The 19,406-nt window shown below is 39.6% G+C and overlaps 1 protein-coding gene across 5 annotated transcripts in view; it reads left to right on the top strand.

The window, feature by feature from the left end:
* The window catches only part of RPGRIP1L (RPGRIP1 like), a 100,809-nt gene extending 85,699 nt beyond the window's left edge, over positions 1 to 15,110 (top strand). For 4 of the 5 annotated variants that reach the window (XM_042231634.1, XM_012189789.4, XM_012189788.4 and 1 more), the window contains 3 exons: positions 4,566 to 4,650; positions 9,583 to 9,716; positions 12,165 to 15,110. In XM_042231634.1, the coding sequence (XP_042087568.1) occupies positions 4,566 to 4,650; positions 9,583 to 9,716; positions 12,165 to 12,277 (332 nt within the window). In that variant the 3' untranslated portion in view covers positions 12,278 to 15,110. Of the gene's footprint in view, positions 1 to 4,565; positions 4,651 to 9,582; positions 9,717 to 12,164 lie in introns of those variants that run through there. The other variant, XM_042231633.1, reaches the window with a different exon arrangement.
* The last annotated feature ends 4,296 nt before the right edge of the window (positions 15,111 to 19,406 follow it).

Genomic DNA, 19,406 nt, shown 5'->3' with positions numbered 1-19,406 from the left:
ATGCAAAGGATGCAGAACTTTAGACTTTGTTACTGATGGGAGGAAAACCTTGGCAAAGATGAGGACTGAGGGGAGATACTACTTTAACACAAAAGTTATCTGAGATTCAAGGTTATCAACCCTTAGCCTGCCAGGTGCCTCTGTCCATGAGATTCTCCAGGCAAGAATACTGGAGGGGGTTGCTACAGCCTCCTCCAGGGGATCTTCCAGACCCAGGGGTCGAACCTGCATCTCTTACGTCTCCTGCATTGGCAGGTGGGTTCTTTACCGCTAGTGCCACCTGGGAAGCCCCCTTATATAATTAAACTATCTGCATTTCTTCTGCCAAATAACATTGCTAAAGAAAATAGGGATTTCCCCAACCTGTAGAAGTGAGGGATGTAGTTTCTGATTTGTTTTTGGTTTTTTATTGGAGTTTCTTTGCAATGCTTTGTTAGTTTCTATTGTACAGCAAAGTGAATCAGTTATACGTATACATGGGTTGTTTTTAATGGTAGAGAATTCAAGATCACCTCAAGTATTTGGACTACTGGTTTGTTTCTTTTTTGAGACACGTCCTTTCAGTAAGTTTATGTCAAATTCTAGCAAACCCTAAACCCATGGAGCTTCTGATGAGAACGAAAGGTAATTATCTTAACTTTTGGGGAGTTCAGATTCATTCCACAATCACCAGGATTGCTTTTTAATGGATATTTTAAGTTTTGAAATGTAGATTTTTTTTTTAACCCACCTAATTCAGAATATCAAATGGATATTCTTGGGATCATAAGCTGATTAGAGGTAACCTAAGTGTCTCCCACATGTTTAACACACAAAAACATGTTTACTAGCTTCTGATCGTTTTCAAAAATCAGGGAAGGAGCTAATTTAAAAAACTGATTTCAAAAATCAACCAAGGGTCTAAACCTTGGTTCTCAATGGTATCCTGACCGGCAGCTAGGAGGATGTTAGACATGCAGATTCTCAGGCCTTCCCCATACCTACGGAGTTAGAAGTTGAAGAGGAGCCCAGTCATCTGCATTTTACCACATCCTGCAGGGATTCTGATGCACATTAAAGACTAAGAGCCATTAGGATAGATTAAGTTCCTAAAGGCCTCATTTATACAAGCAGGAGAGCTGTACTTCTCACTTGGTACACTTTTGGAGAACCAAACTCATCAATGTGTAGCTGGAGTTTTTTCTAAAAGGAAATTTTTTATTTTCAAGTATAGTTGTACAGTGTCGTATGTTAGTTTTAGGTGTACAGTGATTCAATTACATACAAACATACAGATATATATGTATATATTTCTTTTTCAGATTCTTTTCCCCTTATAAGTTATTACAAAATATTGAGTAGAGTTCCTTATGCTATAGAGTAGGTCCCTATTGTTTATCTGTTTTTTGTAGAGTAGTGTGACTCTATTGATCCAAAACTCCTAATTTATCCCTCCCCCCACCTTTTCCCCTTTAGTAACTGTAAGTTTGTTTTCTTTCTCTGCTTTGTAAATAAGTTCATTTGTCTCTCTTTTTTTCTTTTTTTTAGATTCTACATATAAGCAATATCATGTAATATTTGTCTTTCTTTGTCTGGCTTACTTCACTTAGTATGATAATCTCTGGGTCCATCCATGTTGCTGCAGATAGCATTATTTCATTCTTTTCAGTGGCTGAGTAATATCCCATTGTATATACATATATTTATTTGGGAGATGTGGTATGTATACTGTGTGCGCACACATACACACACCTCCCACACATCTTCATGCATCTGTTGATGGACATTTAGGTGGCTCCCATGTCTTGACCATTGCAGATAGTGCTGCAGTGAACATTTGGGTGCATGTTTCTTTTGGAATTACAGTTTTCTCTGGATATGTACCCAGGAGTGGGATTGCTGGCTCATATGGTAGTTCTGTTTTTAGTTTCTTAAGGAAGCTTCATACTGTTCTCCATAGTGGCTGCACCATTCTACATTCCCACCAACAGTGTAGGAGGGTTCTCGTCTCGCCACACCCTCTCCAGCATTTATTATTTGTCGAAAAGGAATTTTTGGAAGTGTTCAGTCAAGAGAATTGGTTAAGGTACCAAATGTAACGAAGCAATATCCCTTTAAGAAAGCGTGAGAGGAGAGTGAGGTGGCTTCTCTTTACACAGTGATGGAACTCGCTCACATTTCAGCCTGTGCTAACAGCATGGTTGCAGCTTAAACAACAGGAAGAGTTCTGGCCTCATGTGGAAGAAAGAGGTTTAGCAGAGAGGTTAAGAAGGCAGGCCATGAGGCAGACCTTCCTGGATTCAAATTCTAGCTCCGCCACTTCCTAGCTAGGTTACTTGGGGCAAATTACTTAGCTTCTCTAGGTCTGCTTGATCATCTAAGTTGTGGGTCAGCCTGGTTCTTAACAGATGTGATTGCAATAAGCAAAATATTGAGTGTAGTACGTAGTACATGAATGTCGCTCACTAAATAGTGGCCATCAGTATTTTTATCTTTGTTAAGAGACTAGGAAATACAGTGTGTTAGTCAACTGAATGAAGCAAAAGTGAAACATGTCCCAGCTATACCAGTTTTTACCAGTTTCAGTGCCGTCGCTCAGTCGTGTCCCGACTCTGCGGCACCGTGGACTGCAGCACATCGGGCTTCCGTGTCCTTCACCATCTCCTGGAGCTTTCTCAAATTCATGTCCATTGAGTTGGTGATGCCATCCAACCACCTCGTCCTCTGTCGTCCCCTTCTCCTCCTGCCTTCAGTCTTTCCCAGCATCAGGGTCTTTTCTAAAGAGTCAGCTCTTCACATCAGGTAGCCAAAGTATTCTTCAGTGGTAAAGATGTTTTTTTAAAACATTGAACATAGAATTGCCAAAGATTCAGCAATTTTACTTCTGGAAACACACCTAAAAGAATTACAAGCAAGGACTCTGACAGAGTTTGTACATCATGTTCAGCACAGCATTATTCACAATAGCCAGGAGGTGAACAACCCAAATACTCATCAGAAGACATAAAATGTGGTGTGGTGTGTGTGCTAAGTCATTTCAGTCGTGTCCAACTCTTTGCATTCCCGTGGACTATTGCCCACTAGGCTCCTCTGTCTGTGGAATTCTCCAGGCAAGAATACTGGAGTGGGTTGCCATTCCCTTCTCCAGGGGATCTTCCTCACCCAGGGATCAAACCCACATCTCTTACTCTCTTGGATTGGCAAGTGGGTTCTGGTGGCTAAAATGAGGTCCCATTGCTCTTCCCATAGTGAAAGAGCATGACTTTTTTAAAAAGCATGGCACTTTAGCATTGATAGGTAACACTATAAAATTTACAAGAACCCTTTGTCTTTTTCGATTTGTGTAAAAAATTACAGTAACTTATATAATTGGCCACATTCACTAGTACAGTATCATGCAAAGAACAATAAGCTCAAAGTTGTAGTTTGGCCTTGGTTCTTCCTTCTCTTAAACCACCAGCCCACCCCTACCCAGACCTTTGCACCCCCCAGCATGTGTGCCTAACTCAGTGCCTGGCGTGTACCGTCTTTGGTCCTCAGTTTTTACTCAACTGAGCCAAGGATTAAATGAGTTGATAGCATCATAATTTGAGACTGAACTCAAATTGTCCAGGGAAACATTCTCAGTATAAAATATGTTTGTTCCTGGTGAAACCTGGCTTTAGAATTGTCGTGATATCTTTCACCCTGTGTGTGATAAAGGAATAATCTCTAAATTGAGATCTGGTCACCAGAGAGACTTTAACTCCATAATGGCATCTGAAAAAGAAATGTCTTCCACAGCTAAGGTATGGCCGAAGGGCTGCCAAGCTGAGAAAAAAATAAGCAGGATGAAAATTGAAGTGTTCACACTCCAAGATGCCATTTTCCCAAAGTGCAGACGCTTATTTACTTTTACGTGTTCACCGTCTTCTTCCTGGTGGGACTCAGATGAGTTATCTAGTCTGATATTTCAGCTCAGTAAAGTCTAGCCACATCCCTGCATGCCAGCCTGTACCTTTAAAACCCACAAACTTCACGCCCGAAAAAGCCTCTCTCCACCTCCCTCCAGAAGTCTATCCCGTACCCCCCACCCAACCACGAAGAAACGTCAGCCTATGGATTTCCTCAACCCAACGCGCTAGGATGCCTCTTTTATTTCGTGTTATGGCAGGAAAGAAGGATTAAATTACCGGGGCTGTCAGGAAGGACAAGCTCTCTGCCATACATTATCATTATCACTCGCTCCTTGGGTGAAAGAAAATGCAGTAAATCCCTCAAATACAAAGCAATAAAGACCGCTGGCTTTTACTGTCGTGACTGCCACTGCCATTAACAGGCAGTGACAGCGATGTGGCACTCTCAGATGTTGCTCATATCTTCTCTGACAGTGTGCACATAGGCCTGCCAGTGACATGACATTAGATCACATGACTATTCAGATTTGATTCTGGTTTCCAGCGCTGCTTTCTTTTCCCAGGCGTACAAGCGAGGTGGCACGCATCTCTAAAAACAGGGATTTATACAAATACAGAATGATACTAACGTAGCATCTTCCTGAGTGACTGCCTCCTGTGAAATTTTTTTTTTTTTTTTTTTGGGTTTAGTGATCTACGTGGATAAAGAGAACAACCAGGCCAAGAGAGACATCTTGAAAGCTATACTACTGAAACAAGAGATGCCTAATAGAAGGTATATTTTAAGCATTCTAAATTACCTGATGGTTTATACAAGGTAGCATGGTATGGTTAAAAAAAAAAGCACAAGATAAGGAAGCAGAACACAACTTCCCTGATTCGCTTTGTGTCCTTGAACGAGTATGTGACCTCTCTGCGTCTCTCTCCTCCTAGAAATATCATAGCCCTGCCTATCATACAGAGTAGCTGTAAAGGTCCTACAGTGCTCTGCAAACCAAAAGACCTTACAGTGTAGTTAGTATATAAAGTACCCCACTGCCACTGTGACTGCAAAGCTCCTAACAAGGATTGCCAGGAGGGGGCGCTCTGGACCCAGTGTCGGGAGAATAATTTCTTGTTCTGTCACTAGCTGTCTGACCTCAGACCACCATAGTGTGCCTCACTTTCTGCACCTGTAAAATGGAAACAATAATTCCATATAGGGTGGTAAGGATTAAATGAGATGATACATGTTAGATGGATAGAATAGCTCCTCACACAAGAGTTTAAGTGCACGGTAGGTAGTCACTGCAGTCATGATAAGCAGTAGTAAGTATATAATAATATTATTATTTGTAATAGCTCCTCAGCCTTTCACACATTTTTACATCACTATAACGGTTTAATAATTCATCATTTCATGTTATCTTTAATGTCTTTTCCGGCCAGTTTGAACAGGGCACTTTGCATTTTGGGTCAGTATAGGAGTGAAACCCTTTTGAGAAGGAGAAAAAGAACATGATCTTAGTGAGTTCATGCATTTGAGTGAACTCCCATCCATGCAGTCTCAGGAGTTATCTCAGTGCTGCCTATGAATGCTGAGTGGGGCTTCAGCAGTGCCCCTTTCTGGCTTGTCCCCCTTAGCCTGGAGGGGGACCTCCCCATTGTCTTCTTCTCCTTGCCTTTATGGCCCATGAAAGACACAGCCTCTCATTGCCTTACCTGAGCTTAGCCCCCAGCCTGAGAAAGAGACTCAAGTTCATCTCTTTCCTGGAGGTCATGAAGTGAATGTTCACATTAGATTTTTCAAAAGAACTTTCAAACTAGCATCCAATCTTCTGTTTCATGAAAGGAAACTGAAGTTCTTAGCTCTTAGGATCTGACAGGGGCTTTTTCTTTAAGTCCTTGAAATACATGTATTGTTTCCTTGGATCTTGATTCTGAAGAAAGAGTAGGAAAACCCTGTTAATTACTTGGAGGCTTGGTGTTTTTCCCGGGACGGTGGATAATCACTCAGGCTTTACTCACTTTGTATACTTCAGCATCTTGCAAGGCCCCCTCACATACCACCAGTCCCTCAGCCATCACAGGTCACTAGTGACTAGACAGCACTGGCCATATCGCCTGCTTCTCTGCGGTCAACAAGCTACGTTATCACTGTCCAGAACTGAGCTTTAAACAATAAAATTAAGTCCACCGTAGCTATAATGACTCCCACTCTCCCATCATTGTTTCCCTTAAAATTTCTAAATGCCCCCCAAATAACAAATGTTCGTGTCACTTTAGAAACACACAGCAAACGGCACCGCAGGGGCAGAGTGACCGACTCGGGGCTGACGACAGCTAAGTGAGGGCTGGGAGTACCAGCCGCAAGCTCCTCTGACTGCCAAGGGAGGGACGGGGTCATCGCGGGAGGCAGTGTCGTTTTCTTAAGGAAAAAAAAAGAATTTACAATTGTCCACAGGCAAAAGACAGTTGTGATTCCAGTGAATGTTCTTGCTTCTTATAAATACTCTGAGGCCACAGAGTATTTATAAATACTCTGAGTGTCTCTGTTGTCTATTGAAACAAGCTTTTTCCATACCTCCTAGATTATGAGAACGCATTTGCTCAGACAGCATTCCTCTCGTAAACTGGTGATAACATATTCAGCCACAGCTACATAAGTTTGACCAAACTTCCCTGACACACATAAAATGATGTGCATTGTATAATATTGTGAATTACATATAGCACCTTTGGTTGCTGCCCCATCCTGTATTTACAAGTAGATAAGCGTCACATTAAAAGTGAGGCAACACGTTGAAATGGGAGTCTGAAAACTATTTCTTTGAAGTCATAGTTTTGATACTGACTTAAGGCTCCTTTTTGGTTTCATTTCTTCCCTGCAAGTGTTCTACTGTGCAGATCCAGCATAAAACTCACAGGTGACCCTTAGTCTCTTCTATCCTGTTTCATATAAAAAGGAAGTATTTCAGAAAGTGGAAAGAATCGTAAGTGTCATTTTAGAAAATGATCTAAGGAGTTTCAGTGTCTTCTGGTTTCCTCAATGACAGCCAGCAACGTCTGAGGTCTCAATCTTGAGGCCCACCCAGCCCAAAGCTGGCCTTCTCCAGCCAGTCTTCAACTGGGACTTCGGTTTTGCAGTTCACATAGTAGTTCACCAAACATTTATGATCCCTACCTAAGTATCAGGAACTAAAATGCTGGATAAGAGGAAGTCACTGCACTCATGGAATATACATCTCGCTGAAGGAGACAGCCAACAAGTCGACCAACTATACATTACAGTAGGTACTAAGAGAAAGCTAAACAAGCTGCTAGAGTAGAAAATAACGTGGAGGGAATCCCCTGGCAGTCCAGTGGTTAGGGCTCCAAGCTTCCACCGCCAGGCCTGGGCTCGATCCCTGGCCTAAGATCCCAAGATCCATGCAGCCCAGCCAAAAGATGTAGGAGTGAGGAAAATAATAATAACATGAAGGCAAATCCAAGGAGATGACATTTAAGCTGGTTAGTGAAGCCTCTTCAGCATGTAAAGCAGGGTTCCACCTCTCTTGTCTGACAGGGTTCAAGGTAAGATAAGATGTGTCCATATGAGTCCATGTATGTGTATATACAGTTTAGCCTAAACCAAGGCTGAACTAAATAGTTTTTAAACCGTCTTAGTGCACCTTCTTCCCTTTTCAGCCTAACATTAATTTCTTATTTTTATATTTGATGTCTCATTTTGCTCTCAATAGAGTTTAAACCAGAAATATTGCTTGTTTTAACATTTAGCTCTTTTGTTGGCATTTAGAAGGGTTGGGTTTTTTTTTCCTTTTTGTCTTAGAATTCTCATATATTCAGTGGAAGTTATAGTCTACATTTGTAAAGTGATAGATATTATCCTTAGATGAGACATTATTTAAGGATAACACTTAACATTATTATTATAATCTTGTAGCCTCTATCTTTTCTGTAAGTCTTGTGGGTATAAAATGTGCATCAAATATCACTTCTAATTCCTGCTTTTCTAAGCACACTCATTTTAGGATGATATCTTTCATCATTATTCTTCTTGTTTGAGTGATATAGCCATTGGGTAATTTGGGTGTCTCTGTTTTCTATTGAAACAAGCTTTTCCCATGCCTTCTTTTTCTCTCCCCTTAGAAATGGAGAGGCTTAAGGAACTCTACCTAGGTTAAAAATAATAATAATAAAAGAGCAAACACTTATTCAGTGCTTACTGCGTTCCAGGTACTGTTTAATGTATCATCTAATTTGATCTTAACAAAAGCCGAATGAATTATTACTGTCCTACAGATAGGGGAACTGAGATCAGAGAGGTTAAGTAATTTGTACAAAGTCACACAGCTAATAAATAGTAAGGCAGAAATTTGAGCCCAAAATAGATGCCCTTAACCACTTAATCTTTTTAACTTTCTATTTTGTATTGGAGTATAGCTGGTTAACAAATTTGTGATAGTTTCAGGTGAACAGGGAAGGGACTCAGCCATACATATACATGTATCCATTCTCCCCGCAACTCCCCTCCCATCCAGGCTGCCACATAACACTGAGCAGAGTTTCCTGTGCTATACAGTAGGGCTTTGTTGTTAACCACTTAATTTCTCTATTTTATGCATCATATAAAATATCCATCTTACCCACTTTGCAGACCATTCTGTAGTCTTCACAATTACACAGTTACTGTGTAAATAGGTATTACCTTTGGTTTCAACTTAAGGGATTTCTATTTCCTGAACAAAATGTATTGCTAGCTAAAAAGCAGGGACTTAGTAAAGAAATGAAATGTTGAGTATTTTTAGCAAATTATTTTAAAATATTGTCATGTTTACCTGTAAGTATTTGGAAAGGATTTTAACTGTGCATATTTTTCAAGGCACAATGTCTCAGAGACTTAGATTTTTACTGAAGAATGTTATCTAAGAAATAAATTTCTTGTTTGAGTCTGGTTTGGGATGGATACATTTTGAAAATGGTTAATATGGTAGTTTACAAGGATTCATGGTTTAAGCTATGCTGCCAAGACATATCAAAAGACTACTTAACTGTAAATTCCTGTCATTTGGTCAATCCGTGTTTGGCCTCAACACAAGCCACTAATTCAAATCAGTTCCATCAGAACCCTACAATTATATGTCTAAAAGTAAAATAAAACTTGGATGCTATGATTATAAGTTAAAAGATTGCTGAAGTAATATAAACATTTCATATAGCTGTTGGGCAGAACTACAGCATTCATCTAACGTAAGTTGGAATATATAGAACACAGTTGGTTAAGCTGCTTCGTAGAAACTCTAAAGTTGTGCGTTTCTATAGAAAATTTTACTTTTCTGTTGAAAACACTGCCCTAACCTCCATGGTCTTTACTCCCTTGATTCTTTTAGCCTCAACAGTAGACATGTCAAAATATGATCAGATAATTGTGCAATAGAGTGAACATCTGGTTCTTCTCTTCGGCTAGTAATTTTCTCAGATTCTAGAGATAAATGGTAATCAGTGCTGAGAAAAGTGAATTAGTGTTCATGTGAAGTCTGGGTGTATGCTAGTCATTCTAATCATTCATAGAATAATTTATCTAACATGATTTTCTTTTTATTGGAATGATAGAAAACTTTGAAATGTCAGTTTGTGATTTTTAAAAAAACACCCATTCAGGAGTCTCGTTTCGCTTGTGGTGGTCTCCTAACTTTCTGGTGATGCTCTCTGCTCTTTCCCTCTTCAGTGTTCGCTTCACTGTAGTCAGTGACCCTCCTGAGGACGAGCAGGACCTGGAGTGTGAGGACATTGGCATCGCCAGCGTTGACCTCGCTGACGTGTTTCGGGAAGGGAGAGACATCATCGAGCAAAATATCGATGGTACGGGTGGAAGTATTGCTCAGCCTGTGCCACCAGCAATTGCTGAAATCCAAAGCCTTTATTAAAACCTTTTTGCTGGCTGCAAAGATGTTGAGTCACACACTAGCTGAAGCCTTTGCAACTCAAGCTAACTTTCTGTTGAAGCTAGAATCTCTCCCTGCATCCCCCTCCTTCTCTGCCTTCCTTTGAGTCAACAAAAATTTTTTAATAATTCACAAGGAATTACTCATTTTGTTAGCATGGAGGGGTCGGGGAGTGTGACAATAATTTGGCCATTGGATTGTTTTTAATGTTGGTTATAGAAGCCTCATGCTGTCAAGCCTCATTTCAGCTAAGGCATGCTATTCTGAGTGATCGTTACAGTGTCTTTTGCAAGGCTCCTCTTTAATTCAGTGTTACAGTCTGGTGATAGAGTCACAGCTAATAACTCTGAGTCATTTTGGTCACTTGCTTCTCATCAGGATTCAGGGTGTAGTTAGGGATTCTTTACAAAAAGTCCACTCCTCAACTTTCACCTCATCAGGTATGAGTCCCACCAATGCCTAATTTCTACTCTTTATCCTTATATAACACATTTAGAATCTGCTGAGGGAATTGTACTTTACAAAATCAAGACTTTTAATAATAATAATCAGGGATGGCCTGAGCTATACAATAAATGGAGCAATGAGGCTGAGTCCTAGTCTCACTTCTTAAGTCAGCAGAGCCATCCACAGCTGGAAGAATGTAAATGGTTTGTTAACTCATAGATTCATGCGTTAAGTGAACACTTAACTGAGCACCTCTTAAGTGCCAGGCACTCTGCTTATACCATAATTCAGCCATCAAGTTTGTCCTGGATATGTGTCAGTGCTCCAAATTCAGAATCAAGCCAAATAATTAACCAAGTTAGACTGAGTAACCAAATTAGAAACCTCTTCTGGGAAATTTTATAAATGGTACACATCACATACATATCATATACATGTCACAACTTTCGCAAGCATAGAAGAAAAAGATGAGAGGATTAAAATATTAACCTAAATCCTATAAAGACAGCCAGAACCAAGAGACAAAAAGGATCAAAATTATCTCTGCTTTGTATTCTTAATCTCTTCTCCAGTCAGTTCTGTTTCACACACCATCTTCTCATTCTGCAAGACCACAAATGACCATATTGACCTGATGCCGACAGCCATTGTGGCCTTGTTCTGGGAAAGAGTCAGAAAACTAAAACACTAGTCAAGTCAGGTTTTTATTGCTTTGGCAGACATAGACATGAAACATCCCAAAGAAGAGGTGATGACTCCTCTGTGTGCTGGGGACCACTTGTGCCCCAGCAGTCTCCCTTCCTGCTCATTTCTCTACCTAAGTCTTTGTATATTAAGTTTTATATGAACATTTCCTTACAAATTTTCTTGGAATTAGGCACACACACATTAAAAGTTCAAGAAAACCACACATAAAAAAAAAAACAAAAGAAACTATATAGACTCCTAAGTGCTCTCAGACTTACCAGGTCCAAAATTCTGGCCTTGAATCACTAGTAGGTATCACTGTTCACAGAGGGTGGAGTCTGAATCAGCAGCCCATTTCGCTGCCACCCCTGAACTCAGAGAATGATCAAACAATCTCCCTTTGGCACACCACTCAAAGCAGTGCCTCCTTCCCAAAGAAGCCCACTGACACTCAAAAATTTTACATCTCCTTTCCTGCAACATCTGATCATAGATCCTCAAAACGAGTCCATAGACCTGAAGATTCTGGGTCTGCCATTTTTACTTTTTCTCATTTCACATATTGGTTTTTAATATTTATTTGGCTGTGCTGCATCTTAGTTGTAGCATATGGGATCTTTAGTGGCGGCATGCAAACTCTTAGTGGCATGTGGGGTCTAGTTCCCCAGCCAGGGGTCGAACATGGGCCCCCTGAATTGGAACACAAAGTCTTAGCCACTGGACTGCCAGGCAAGTCCCACATATAATTATTTTAAATGGAATGTTTTCCTTAGAAAGAGAAATAAGCATTCCAAATTATGATCACATAATTTCTTTAGAGTGGGTTGCCATTCTGTGATTTGTTAGCACTGTATGTTAGAACAAATTCTTCACTGTCATATCTTGATCCCTTTTAGACTTTTTGTTTCTTCCTAAGAAGTTCTGATTCTATGTGGGAATCGTTATCCTATAGCCTTTCCACTAGGTAAAGGTCAGGATCAGATAATTAGTTTTAACTCTACAAGCAATGTGTATCCGTACATGCCTACATATCATACCTCTCAAATGGGTATACACATTCATACACACGTGACAAACTTTAATTCTTAGATTTCTGATACCAGTGAATTTTGGGCTTTTATAGAGCTGTTTTTAGAGCTGTTTTCATCTCTTCAACTACTATTTCAGTTAGGCTTATCTCAAGAAAAATCTGTTGAATGATATTAACACTTTTCTGCTATTCTCTCCCTAGTTTTGGATGCCAGAGCAAGTGGTGGAAGTATCGGCAAGCTCAGGGTAACAGTCGAAGCCCTCCATGCCCTACGGTCTGTCTACGAGCAATTCAGAGATGACTTGGAGGCTTGAAAGAAACTGTTCCAGAGGCGTCTCCTACTCCTGAGTAAATGCTCACGTGAAAGTGCTTAGATGAGGTTTCCGTAATTACTCTGGTGTATATAATCTATAATTCATGGGAAGCTGGGCCGGGGAGGACTGGGGCTTGAAGTGTTCATGTTTTGTATACTTCTTCATTTGTTTATTTTTCTATTCCCTTCTTCCCATGACTGCCACCCCTTGAGAACTTAAGTTCTCCACAGTGGGCAACACCTTCTCAATAATTAATACCTACATGATAACATGAGAAAGTCTATTTGCATTTTCAACATTTCCTTATGAAGAACTGAAACGCAATTCCCATTTTTATTTTTAATAAGCAAAAAAGCATAAATCTTAGAAAACCTCTGAAAAAAGAAATACTTTTATGTTACCCCTAATTGTCCCACTAAATGGAATGCCTATGATTAGCCTCATTAAGAGTTTTATACTGTGAAGATTTTATTAGAAGCAGTATATGAAAATTACTTGGATTAATGTGTTAATCTTCCTCTTTAAAATGCTAATATCCATTTTATGCACATTAAAGCTCAGTATGCATTTTCTTTGATGCATGCCGTTTCTATCAATTAAATATAAAGAATGAGACTTGGCACCAACTTATTAAATCACTCCAAGTTTTGTTTTTCTTTCCTAAAAAGCATAGTTTTTCTTATTAATATTTGTATTGTTTTCAAATATTTGTAATGGTCTATGGATCCAGGGATGTGTGTATATAAAGAAGAAATATTTATACATGAAATTTACACTTTGAAAACTTAGCTTATGGCAGAGAAAGAAAATACTAAAAATATGACTCAGATTTTGATATGCTTAGTTAGACCTGAAACGAGTATCTTTTTATCATTTTTTAAAAATTTACATCAAGCTTGTACAATGCTCAAGTGTATCTGGATAACCAGATCCTTGAAAAGCAGCTCAGAAAGTTAATTTTCTAGCTTTTACTCAATCTCACTGAAGGATTTAATTGATATTTTTAATGGAGCTGTGAATCAATGCTGCAAAGGAATTGTCTCTAGAGGTCTAGGATATAATGCATTTCATTTTTTAATTTACTTTTTTATTTGTCATTTTCTTCAAAGGATTTTTATAGGCTGTGGGTTTTCACTGTTTGCAAACAGGCTATGTTCCTTCTTAAGCATATGTAAAGTATTCAGAGAGATAAGTAATTTATTAAAATCTACCTAATTTGCCGTGATATATTAAATCTCTGCTTCAGTGATCACAGACCATTTCATTTAGAGAATTAGGCATTCCCTCTTTGTGTGATTAAAGCTCTGGAAAATGAGTTCTTTGCTCCTATTTGTGAACATTCAAAGCCTGCTAATGGCAAGAAGATGGAATAGATTATGAGACAATTCATTACAGTTCAACAGAAAAAAAAAGCAGCTATAATGCAAAAATGCAAGTATGAATATCTGCATATAGTTTGAACCATCTGTGCTCTAATGGCTTCAATAATGACTCTCGTCTTTAAGAGGCTTTGAAATGACATCCGTACAATATTAATTTGTTGATGTACATTGTGGAACCAGTAGAGTATGATCTGACCACAGAAATCTATAAATTCTGTCTCTACCATTGGGCCTCCCTGTCTGGGGCCTGCCATCTCCAAGAAGAATCTTGCTCTCATCAAACTCGGCAAATCTTCATAACAACTCATTCCTCTGAAGCCTTCCAGAGACCACAAACATCTGCAGACTAAACCTCTCCAACCCTAGTAAACAGCCACATGTTTGTTGTCACTTCAGCTGGCTCTGAGCTCATCTTTTTGGCCTCTCTTTCTAGCTTTCTTTGGCTTTAAGCAGTTACAGTGTCATTAAGGCCCGTAATATTCCCTGCAGTAATTTAAAACAGCCGGATTATACCCTGGGATTAACCGAGTGGTTTTTGAGACATTTATTGTGGTATTCTCCCAGGAGGTTTGTATTATTGTTTTAAAACGTTACATCCCAAACTAAATGCCCTTTCTGTAGGGAGAAGACCGGATCGTGCTGACTTCTTATGATCTCGAAGTGGAAAGGGGAAGTTTTTATTATAAATCTGCTGAGATCTAGTCAACTGTATAGAATATATATCTCAGCTGACATCAGAGCACTAGCCACATTTCTGTCACTTTCGTGTGTACCATAACAGATAAGATTCCTTTTCTAGTTTTAAAATACTCAGCCTCAAACTACATGAATTTTCACAAAACTCATTTTCATAAGTAGCTGAATAACTGCTGGCACACCCTGAAGTGGATAAGTGATCCTGGGTGCTTTACACGGGTTTCTAGAATAGCTTTTTGTTTTGTCTTGTGTTGACCAGAGTTCATTGAACAGTTCCCCACCTTTTAGGATCAAGAGCAGTGTTTTTCTCTTGGTGAGCCAAGCCTGTTCCATTAAGTATGGCTTGAGGGTAGAGGGGCCTGGCCACACAAATGCACCCGTTTAAGGTAAGGCCTGGGTGAACTTACAGCTCTTGGTGTAAACGGACACAGTACACTCAGCACTTTTGGGGGCTGAAATGCTTTTAGTTTGGAAATATAAATAGAGATGTGATGTGGTATGTGGGAGAGTGTATTTTACATGTTTTTTGCCTACTGTAGTAGAAATGTCAAATTCCTAGCCACTGTCATGAGAAGCAGTTGACAAAAATAAGTTTTATGGTTTACAGTGTGGTTTACGTAGAGAACATTTCTCTTCACTCTCAGTTTCAACATGTTTTCTAAATTATCATGGTTTATTGCCATTTAACTTAAATTAGTTTTTTTAAGAATAAATAGAGAATATATTTAATCAAATAAAGAACAGCCACGTTGAAATTTTGCTGTTGCTGCCATTCACTCATTACCACAAAATGCAAATAATTTCTGTGTATTATGAAGAAGTGTGGGCCGAGAGTGGTCGTGTGATTGGGAAGGCTCTGCGTGCACCCATGTTCCCACAACAAAACATAAATTATTTTAGTAATCTGACATCAGGAGCTATGACAATGAAAACCACTTCTTACACATGTTCTAACAAGAATCTGATTAACATTTCTGTGGATATGGAAAATAAGTTTTTTTAGTCCAACTGGCACGATTGCTGAATTCAGAATGATTTCCTTATGCTCTAGATATCGCAAAATGTGAATCATGTCTAAGAACAAATACGAGAATAAAATGTCATCTTTGGGTAGTACAAAACAACCAAGGGAGAGCTTCGGGGATATAAAACTATTGAGTGATTGACAATACCAGGATGATCATTCATCCCCAACTATGAGAATACATTTTAATAAGTCACTCATGCCTGAAGGCCTCTGACCACCTTAGCAAAGAAAAACTAAACCCATGATTTATTACAGATTGGGCAACATGCCTAATTAGATCCATGAATGGGAGCAAAGGCAGCTTTCCTTCCTCTTTGTTCAGAACAAAAACAACCCGCGGGTCAACCAGAAAGCTAAAAAATATCAAAGCTACAGAAACAAGTGTTTCAAAATCTGAAAATTCAGAATGAGAAAACATCTCCTCATCCCAATGTCTTTTATCTTACAAGGTAGACTCTTCACTTCCATTTCAAAGCACCACCAGTGGACTGCACCCGACGGTCTGACCCTGGGAAGCCGGGCCCGCGTTCCCGGTGCCGGCACACCTTTTGTTCTTGCCCTTTTCGTTTTCCGTATAACGTTGACTCATGTATTTATACCATGTTTCTCCTTCAGTTTTTCTGAAGTAAAACCTGGTTCCCTCAGACTCCAAACGTGAGCTCTTTTCTTTGGTAGATGCCTTTGGGCTTCTCCTTGCTTTTTGCCCTTTCTCACTCTTTATTGAGATGCGCCTTTCTCATCCCCGGCACAGAACCAGCTCTCTCCCATTGACTGTCATCAGTTTTCTTTTTAAATCAGATGTACGTGTTGCTCTTTATATTTCTGTCCTCTGTTCTCTTCACACCTATATTCCGCTGTGACGTTTCCTCCCACCGGTCTATCCCCCTGCTCGCTTTTAGCTGTTAGTCAGAGCGCATGTATTTCCTTCCTCTTTCCTTGTGCTTGAACCACAGCTTTTTTTAATTAATTTTTATCGTAGAATAGTTGTCTTACAATGCCGTGTGGTTTCTACTGTACAGCAAGGTGAGTCAGCTATATGTATACATGTATCCCCTCTTTTGGATTTCCTTCCCATTTAGGTCACCACAGAGTACCATGCAGGGTTCCCTGAGCTATACAGTCAGTTTTCATTACTTACTTATTTTAGACACAGTATCAATAGTGTGTATATGACAATCCCAATCTCCCAATTAATCCTACTTCCCCTTTCCCCCCTTGGTGTCCATATGTTTGTTCTTCTCTACATCTGTGTCTCTGTTTTGCAAATAAGATTGTCTATACCATTTTTCTAGATTCCACATATATGCAGTAATATACAGTATTTGTTTTTTACTTACTTCACCGTGTATGACAGTCTCTAGTTCTATCCGCATCTCTACAAATGACCCAGTTTCATGCCTTTTATGGCTGAGTAATGCTCCACTGTATATACGGACCACATCTTTATCCATTCCGCTGGTGATGGACACTTAGGCTGCTTCTGTGTCCTGTCTGTCGTAAACAGTGCTGCAGTGAACTCTGGGGCACATGTGTCTTTTACAGTTTTTCTCTGGGTATATGCCCAGGAGTGAGATTGCTGGGTCATATGGTAGTTCTGTTTTTAGTTTTTAAGGAACCTCCCTACTCTTCTCCACAGTGGCTCTTCCGATTTACATTCCCACTCTAAGCACTTCTTCAGATACCAGCATCTATGACAGTTAAAATGGCCTTCCCAAAACGTTTCACTGTGTGAAGTTCTTGTCTTAATTTGACATAACAGGGACAGTCTTAGTCAGCCATTACGAAACTAAGGAAACAGCAAGCTAATTTTTATGTCTTTGCTTGTACCTTTTTACAGTGAAGTAACAGAAGCTGAAACTCAGAAAGCTCTTATCACTGATCAGAAGCTGGAGCATAAGGTGTTTTTAAGAAATTTTAAGGAAATGTGTCATTAAAAATCAAGCTATGTATTCTATAAATATATTTTGTCATAGTTTACACATCATCATTAACAACAGAAAAAGTAAGAGAAATTATGCAAGAAAACTTAGAGACTACAATACAGCCTAAAAAGACTGGGGAGACTTTTCTAACCAAGAGAGGAAAGAAAAGCTATAAAACAAGAGATAGAGGCATTAAATATGTAAAGCATTAAGGTACAGTGACAGTTTCAATATCAGACAAAATCTAATGCAATGTGGAAAAGAAGAGACAAAGATTTTATACTGTTAAGGGAACAACAGGTCAAAGATGTAGCCAACTTGAATACACACATCACATACATACGTGCACACACACACACACACGCTTCCCAGATGAAGCAATGGTAAAGAATCCACCTGCTTGCACACACACACACACACACACACTGTAAATCCACCTGCCAGTGCAGGAGATACAGGTTTAATACCTGGCTCAGGAAGATCCCCAGGAGAAGGAAATGGCAACCCACTCCAGTATTCTTGCCTAGAAAATCCCATGGACAGAGGAGCCTGGTGGGCTACAGTCCATGGGGTCACAAAGAGTCAGACACAGCTTACCAAATGAGCACACAGCACACACATAACATACACACAAATATATATATATTCATATATATATTTACACATATATACAGTAAATATTTCACAATATAGCCTCAAAATTCATGAAGCAATAACTGACAGAAGTATAATGACTACATGGGTTTTAATAGAGTTTAATTCTCAAGAAAGTGATATATCAAAAATAAGAAAAAGTCTAGATTTATTCAATATGATTACTAAACTCAAATGGATATAGAATGCATGTAGAACATTCAAAGAAACATTAACCATGTACTCAACCACAAAGGAAGTCTCTTTTTCCAAAGAATGAAAATCTTACAATTTGTTTCTGAACAAAATGCAATGAAATTAGAACTGAATAGTAAAAGGTAGCTAAAAAATAATTTCATCTAAAAGTTCAAAATACGTATTTTTATTGTTCAGGGTTCTACTACGACAGGAAATAACCCAGTCCTACAACATAGCTAGAAGAAAATTCTACAAACTTCACTTTATGTGTAAGTGAGGGAAATAAACATCAGCTCAGAAGCCCACACCAGAGGGTGCGAAGGGCAAGGGTTAAGCATAAGAGAAGCACCTGTGACACGATCCTGGTGGTGGCAGAACACAGATGATATCAACTAAGGTTCTCCCAGGAGACAGTCCACCCTGAGAGAGAAAATACTGAGAACAGGTCTGAGGCGTAGTGAGTCAGAGTATTGGTCACTGGGGAAGTGAATGGCAGGGGCTGGAAATGCAGAGGACCAGAGGCAGCAGTCTTGGAAAGACACCTCTCCTGGAAGAGAACAGGGCACTTTGGAAAGGAGAGGTCTCCCTTGGAGGCATAATAGTGAAATAAAGAAGGAACCAGCTGAAACTATGGGCCCCAGAGAAAGAGGATGGTGTCATTATCTATGTGCGTGTGTGCTAAGTCACTTCGTTCATGTCCAGCTCTTTGCGACTGTATGGACTATAGCCTATCTGAGGCTAGCCCCTCTGTCCATGGGATTCTCCAGGCAAGAATACTGAAGTGGATTGTCATACCTTCCTCCAGAGGATCTTCCCTACCCAGGGATCCCTACCCTGTGTCTCAATATGTCTCCTGCATTGGCAAGCAGATTCTTTACCACTAGCGCCCCCTGGGAATCCCCATAAAAGGTCATTTATTGTTAAAAACTGCACTTCACTATAACAACAAAAGAGGACACACTTAACCCAAGGAGTCTTTAGAAACCACCCAAATTCCTCCCCACCCATATGATTATCTGCCTTGGCTAGTCCAGGGAAATCCAAATCAACTTTTAATTAAATATAGAATCCTGCATCCATTTTCCATAAGGAAACAGAAAACTTTTCAGCAGGATGGAGTTCTACCTCAGGAATGGTAAATTTGATAGTTTGGATCACCCTTCCTGTTAAGAGCAACTTGGGAAGTTCATTTTACATAAGCTGTAAGAAATTATAGCAACAAGATCTGGGAACAGAGGAAAGCCCAGAAAGTGAGCTGACCCCAAAGGCTG

Source organism: Ovis aries, chromosome 14 (genome assembly GCF_016772045.2).
Source record: "Ovis aries strain OAR_USU_Benz2616 breed Rambouillet chromosome 14, ARS-UI_Ramb_v3.0, whole genome shotgun sequence".
Lineage (NCBI taxonomy): Eukaryota > Metazoa > Chordata > Mammalia > Artiodactyla > Bovidae > Ovis > Ovis aries.
This window is presented reverse-complemented; position numbering and strand designations above follow the sequence as displayed.